Genomic DNA, 7,568 nt, shown 5'->3' with positions numbered 1-7,568 from the left:
TAGAGTTTTTTTTAGTTGTATATAGTAGTGTGGTAAATTGAAAGTAGGATCATTGTTCATGCATAATATGGCCTAGGGCTAAGTTCACTTTAACATTTTGATCTATGATATGTACTTGCAGTGTTTGTGCTTTTTATATTCTATAGGGTACTTGTGTTTAATTAACTTTTAAGAATGATTTATTACTTAATAAATTAAATAATAAATAAAAACATAATTAATAAAATCATTGTTAGGGAAGTTGGCTGTTGGGATATTAATGGTTAGAAAAAATTAATAGATTGCCCCTTCGGCCCCTTGACCTGAGTGTTTTCATAAAGAGAAAAAAAAACTTTTCTGAAAGGTGCTATATTCAACCATTTATAGCACATTCTATTCTATGAAAAACCCCTTCATGATGCAAAAAACCTTTAAATGTTGCAAAAGCTACTTCAAGTGTTCAGGGTTCAGGGTTCAAATATTTCTTTGACTTAAGAACCCTTGAAGAACCATCATTATTAAGTGTGTAGAAAAAGGTGGACTAAAATAGAGGGGAAAAGAAGTCAAAGAAGTCTTTTGTTGTTGTTGAATATGTCTGCTTGGAGAAAAATTTCCATTCTGCCATTATCCACTTTTTCAGCTCTTCATCTGAATGGTAGGGTGTACCATCATGAAAGGTGTTGCGTACTATCTCCTCATACTCATAAATGACACTCTGCTGCGGGCATGTGCACAGATAGAACCCTAGTCTTGAGTCATGCTTATTTTTTTTTCAGTTTCAAAGTGCTCCGACAGGGGAAAATTCTTTGAAGATATTTCAGTAAGTGGCTAATTTTTATAACTGGGGTAGCATTTAGCACCAAACAATGGAAATCATATTAAACCACATAAAACAGCAAAAATTAAGCCTGTAAACCTGCAAATCTAAAAACGCCATCAATAAATAAAGTGTGTAACATAGTATTAAACAATTTTATATTCTATAATTTTTGAGGAAGAAAAATAATTCATTTTAAGATTTCAAATTAGCCCAAATATTTAGAAGTTCTTTCCAAGTATAAAATCCCATGTTATCTTAACAGTGACTTAATGTAACTCTGTATTTTACAGTTCCTCTGAACTTTGAAGTGTCACCATCAGTTGAAATGGTGTTCACGCTGGGTAGTGCAGTTAATTCCGTTTAAGTTATGAGACAATGAGATACACTGCTATCATTACGAAAGAACAGAGTCTGACTCAGACTGATGTTGTTCAGTGCGTTGTATGAGGTACTTCTCGCCACCTGGAGGCGCTCTTGAGATTTGTATTGGAGTAAAATCGCCACCAGTATCACATAGGATTTTTTGTGGGCTATTGTCACCATTTTAAATATATTTGATTGTGTCCTACACAGTTGGATGACAACATTTTAACATCCCATTCCAGTGGGAACAACGTCAAACAACATGAAAATGAAACAGAAGGACAAAAGACACCATTTCTACATTCATCTAGACATTTGCTGATATTCAGTGGCTACTTGTAAACCATATGTTAATATCTGCAGTAGTTTTCCCCTAGTATTTTAGCTTTCTTATTTTTGAGGGAGTTGGGACCCTCTGAGACCCCTGGCAGTAGGAATATAGTGAATATTGGTCTCCGTGGTCTAGCAAGTTATCTACCCCTCGCTATTTCACTCAGCAGATAATATAATACCATAGATTGTACTTTCAGTGCCTGATAGAGGAAGGAGTATCTTGGACAGAATTGAACTGTCTGAGTTAAAAATGATGGTACTTCGAGGGTTCTTTATGATGCAAAGAACCAATTAATCATACAAATTGTTCTTCGAATGTTCAGGGTTCTATTTAGAACAATTTTCTTTACTACAGAACCCTTGAGGAGCCTTGAAATGTGTGGTTTGTGTAAAATAGTATGGTTATATATTTATATATTCTTTTGTAAATGTACTGTTTATGCTGTGTTAGAATATTTAAAAAATTAAACGGTTAAATTAGAAGAAATCACAAATTTCCAAATATATGTAGACCTACAAGTCAGCTTTCTGAAATGTAAAATTATAGATTTTAAAAACCAATTTGTGTTCTGTATTTAGCATCAAAATCTGAGTCTAAACATGTTTTTTAATGAATGCTGTTTTCAAAATCCCCAATGTTGTGCCCTGTGGTAACAAATAATTCCAAAGCCAATAAGAATGAAAGATAGTTACATTTATATAACGCTAATCTGACAACAAAATGCTTTTAAATTTAGCAGTGTTAGTTTACCTTCTGCTACATTCAGGGAAATATATAAATATGTACAGAAAACATTTCAGGATTGGATGACTACTGATCACAACGGGAAATGATGATAGTGCCTTCCCATTATTCATTTTCCCATAGAGAAATCTGCTTCGATTTTTAATATTGCTGCTCTTACAACGTATCAAACCCCTCACTGTTACCTAAGGAGTATACAGCATACAGCTGATATCCTCATTGGCATGGATAAATGCAGGCCCATGTTGAATATGTCTGCCTGGATAATTATATACTTTTCCATTTCCACTTTTTCAGCTCTTCATCTGAATGGTAGTGTGTACCATCATTAAATATGTAACATACTATCTGCAAAAAATAACCCTCATAACTGACACTCTGCAGTCACTGTGATAGATTTGTAGTGATTTATTAGTAGCCATTTTTCTGCCTGGATGCCATCCAGTGAGGTTGAGCTCATGCTGTGTTTGATGTGCTGTCTAAGGACAAACTGCAGCTTCTAAAGCTAGGGCTTAGTTGGATAGTTGGAAACATTATCCATGTTCAGATAAGGAACTCTCAGTAATAAAACTAGCATGTAATGACTTCTACATGAAGCTGAAAAATAATCACCTTTTTATAAGCTAGAGGAACTTTTCTTTTGTCATTGTATGTTTAGTCTATTTTTAGACTATTCTAGACTTATTTCCTCTAATAATACTCTCCCAGGTAGGATTTATCATCCAAAGCAAGAACATAGATAAAAGACTATTCAGATTTTGTTGTTTTGTGATTTGTGAAGGTCTCTGCTGCACCTGTGATTTAGGAGACTAATGGCATTTTTAGCAACAATCGGAATTTTTTTTTACCTGCGCACATAGAATTAAATAATAAAATTACACATGGACCACAAGTATATATTATTTTTTGGGAAAGGCTGGAGCTATTATGTATTACACTTAAGAGACTGAATTGGTAAAACGTAGGTATCCAGTTTTATTTTTAATATTATTATATTTTTACTCATTGACTGAACAAGTATTTACAGTGTTGTAAACTGTATGGGTGTGTAAAATGGGTGATGGGTAAAATGACACACAGCAGGATGACAGGAAGCCCTGTTAATAACAATAACCCTGCCTATTTATTTTTCATACCAGGAGTAGGGGGCCCAGAGAGTGAAAGAACACACATACACACACACACACACACACAGAGAAAGAGAGGGAGAGGGAGAGAGAGAGGGAGAGAGAGAGAGAGAGAGAGAGAGAGAGAGAGAGAGAGAGAGAATTGACTGCATTCAGCTCAGCCCCACCTCCCTCGACCCTCCTCCTTCTCGTCTGCTCTCAGTGTGTGCTGAGTTGAAGAGCTGAAGTGAAGAGGGAGCGGCTTAGCAGGTGCAGGAATCAAAAACTGTCACAGAAATAGAATGAGAGGGTGGAGACAGATGTAAAACCAGTGGAGGGAAAGAGAGCAAGAGAGAAAGAGATACATACATCACATAGAGAAAGAGAGAGATTATCACAAGGGAGTAAGCCCTGAGAGAGAGTAAGACTGAGGACACAAACACAGAGAAACAGACACTGATTGTAGGGAAAATATTTAGAGACAGTAGAGTGAAGAAAAAAGAGAAAAGATAGAGCAAGACAGGGACAAGGCAGTGAGAGAAAGAAAGGGATTGTTAGAGAAACAGTTGGAGACAAGCATTTAGTGGGAGACAGAGAGGGGCGAACAAAGAGCTGGAAGAGTGTGAGCATGCTGAGGAGGAAGAGGAGTGTGTCCTTCGGAGGATTTGGATGGTAGGTCCCTCACATGGAGCAGGATCAACTGCTAGCTGTGTGCTAGTCAGAGTGTGTGCCAGATGCTGTGTGTGTGCACGTGTGTGTGTGTGTGTGTGAGAGAGAGAGAGAGAGAGAGAGAGTGTGTGTGTATATGATTTGAATAAGAGGTTTTTGTTGTTGTGTGAAAGCATGCATGTGTTTATCATCACTGATGAATTCTTATCACTATAAATTCAGGCTTATTATTCAGCAATTAATCTTGAGGCTTATTATACAGGAAATTATTCATAACTTATTCTGGAGCCTATATGAAATTTATGTAATTTATGAGAATGATGAATGTTGTGCTGGGCCATAAACAACCACAGAACTCTTTGGGGTAAATATGTAATTGAGATTGAAATTTACCTGAAGGTAAAAGCCATTCTACAATGAATTTCCTGGTCATTGTTCACTACAAAAACAGGCATATTAATTGTCCGGACATCAGCTTTGTAGACATATTTAAGGCCATATATTCGCCACAGTCGACCCAAACCAACAGTGTAAAATTCCTTTGAGGCATGTTTCTTTGTGTGAGCTGTTTGAGAATGTATCTCAGCAGAGATCAGTACAGCTTCTTTCCATTCTGTTTAACTCTATCCTGCCCAACAACTGAAAACTGACACAGGGCTTACTCTCACTAGCCTAGGTGGTGACATTTAATATTTATATGTAATAATAGTTTAAAGACTGATTTGAACATCTTTTCCACATTTGTGTTTGAACAAGCTTGAAGAACATGTACAATGAGAAAAATGTACAGGGACAGCCAGCCCCACTGCTTTTACACATTCAACATTCACACTGTATACTTCTCGTGTTTTGTTCATCAATATCGAACATTTTTTAAATCTATTACAGCCAGGTAGAGTGAGGTGAGAAATCTAGATAGCCAGCTACCTTAACTTTTAGCTTGTTGTCCTCCCAATATTTTTCCCAAGTATTTTCAGCTGTCTGTGTAATTTATTTCCTTCTTTGTAATGACAGTTACTAGTAACCCTAACCCTAACCCTAAGTATTAATTTTCATAGTGGTGACATTAACTAATATGCTTTCCTTCATGTACAGGATAGCAAAATCATTTTATATTACAAGTTCAAGACATGTCGTCATATCAGCAGGGTTCCCTGATCTTTAGAAGTTACTACAACACTGCAACTGTGTGTAGTTCACTTCAGATTTAGCAAGGGTTAAATTTTTCCTAAACTCAGTTTCTCACCTTTTAAGAGTAGATATGCCTTAGGAAACAAAGCCCAGATCTAAAGAGAAACACTGACCTAAAAAACATGGTGCCCATTGAAGTACTGCACTACTGTGTGAGTGATGATGTTGAGGAGATATATAAAGCCCTACACTCATAGTCCCAGTCAGCTCTCTAAAGTGATGTATTAATATTTTAGTGTTATCTTGGCTCAATCTGCTCATGCGTTTCAGGGCACAGACCATGAAGCACGGTTTACCAGACTGTTCATGCTGGTGCTTACTGCCTTACTGTGTCTATGTGGAAAAGAAAGAATACAGAATTAGATTGTACTGCATCCCATACTATGGAGAGAGATTAGTCTCAAAATACTTTAGAAATGCGTAAATGTTAATCCACAAATTAAACACAAGTCACAAATATGTTTCACTGTTCACAAATGAATACATCTTCTTCGTCTGCTGGCCACATTTGTGGATCAGGCTGCATTTGTATTTGGATCGGGTGAAATCCGAAAATTAGTGTCTCAAAATTCAAAAACCTGCGAGAGGAAATGAACAAATGCACATCACGAAAAACCCGGAAGTGACTCGATTCAACAACGCAGATTCAACAATTTACAAATAAAATTTAAATTCAAGACTTAAACTTTACAAATATATGCAAATTAAAACATATATCTATGAAAAACAAAAACATGTATTTATGAATTTATCTGTATTTGTACAAACTGCAGACCATGAGACACAGATTGGGGTGCATTTGTAAAGTATTTTGAGACTAATCTCTCTCCATATTATGGGATGCAGCACAATCTAATTCTGTATTCTTTCTTTTCCACATAGACACAGTAAGTTAACAGACTATTATATCAAAAACCAAGTCAGGAATTTTAAACAATAGTCCAATAGTTCAGACCTTTTGGCAGCAGCTGTTTGAGGATGTATCTTACACTGTCCAAAAAACCTTTTGCTGTCATTGTGGTGGTACCCTAAGGGAACACATACAGTACTTTAGTTAGGTACATAATTGTATCCTTATTCTAATATGGATACATATGAATTGTAGATTTTCAAATTGGGTTGAATTTACACTCCCAATTTCTTCTCCACGATTTATATTATGTTCTTTTATTTTACAAAGTTTGATCATGAAAATGTACAAATATTCACCTTCTGGAGAAGATAGTGTAATGCACCCTTAGGGAACACAACTTTAAACAACTGCGGTATCTTTAAAGGTACAATAATGTACCTCTACTTCTTTTTTTCTGAGAATGTAGTAAAGATTTCAAATTTTAACTTCAGCCCTTAAAACCCAAGGCCTGTTATTCAAGTATTAATGCATTAAAGTGTATTCTCCAGGTAATTCTCTCAGGTACTGGATTACTGCTGTTGTTATGAGAGTGAGCAATTTAAGTGCAGTCCAAAGAGGTTTCTGCTTCTGAACACAAATGTGGCATAGAATGAAAGTTCAGAATCCACCAAAGTGCAGTCACTCAAATTTCCATAAGCTTGTTGCAGTAAGCCTGAAGTGTGTAGTAGCAGGCTCATTGCAAGTGGTAATTGTGACTTTAAGTGTTAGAGAGATCAGTCAAACACTGTGTTTAGTTTTTACCTTTAGGGCACTGGTTGACAGAAGTCTGATCACTCCATTAAGCAACGGTAGTTTTTCCACATTATTTAATGCTAGTCTTATAAAGTATACAATGTACTGTATTAGTTCTTTCTGATTAGGCTACCCTCTCTTTTGCCTGGTGTGTGTGTGTGTCTGTGTGTGTATGTTTGTGTGCTTATGTTTGTGCATGTTGGGTGCCAGGTGATGTGTCTCATACACTGTATCATGCGCTGACTGTACTAAGCATTCTGTTCAGCTTGGCAAAGTCACTGTTTTTCTTCACATTGTCCTCAAATACCCAGACTTGTTAATAATGTAGGAGATATTAGAAGGGATATTAGCATGATTCCACACTTCAAGCCCCCTCTTTTCATCTCTCTCTCTCTCTGCGATTCCTCCCTCTATCTTATTGGAAGCCCACATTTTTTAATTATCTTCATCATTTCTTCACATTTATGCCTTTACTTTTCAGTTTATCTTATTTTATTTGTGCACAGCACTGGGCTTAAAAGCTAATACACTGGTCCTGATGCCATAGAAAAACAAACACATGTCCCACTTGTGCATTGTATATGTGGTTGTTTCAGTCTTAGCCATTGGAGCTAGCGAATGCTTTATTTATAATGATGCTGACATGAAACTTGCTTTTTTTTCCTGAAGCTTTTAAAGCTTATTATGCTACCCCTCTCTCTCTCTGTCTCTCTCTCT

General features: G+C 36.3%; 1 protein-coding gene across 1 annotated transcript in view; it reads left to right on the top strand.

The window, feature by feature from the left end:
• Positions 1-3,625: 3,625 nt before the first annotated feature.
• rap1gap2b (RAP1 GTPase activating protein 2b) overlaps positions 3,626-7,568 on the top strand; it is a 43,384-nt gene continuing 39,441 nt past the window's right edge. Inside the window, exon 1 of the mRNA XM_066645514.1 lies at positions 3,626-4,018. Within this exon, the coding sequence (XP_066501611.1) occupies positions 3,975-4,018 (44 nt within the window). The 5' untranslated portion in view covers positions 3,626-3,974. The remainder of the gene's footprint in view (positions 4,019-7,568) is intronic.

The sequence above is a fragment of the Hoplias malabaricus genome, chromosome 15 (assembly GCF_029633855.1).
Source record: "Hoplias malabaricus isolate fHopMal1 chromosome 15, fHopMal1.hap1, whole genome shotgun sequence".
NCBI classification, from domain to species: domain Eukaryota; kingdom Metazoa; phylum Chordata; class Actinopteri; order Characiformes; family Erythrinidae; genus Hoplias; species Hoplias malabaricus.
This window is presented reverse-complemented; position numbering and strand designations above follow the sequence as displayed.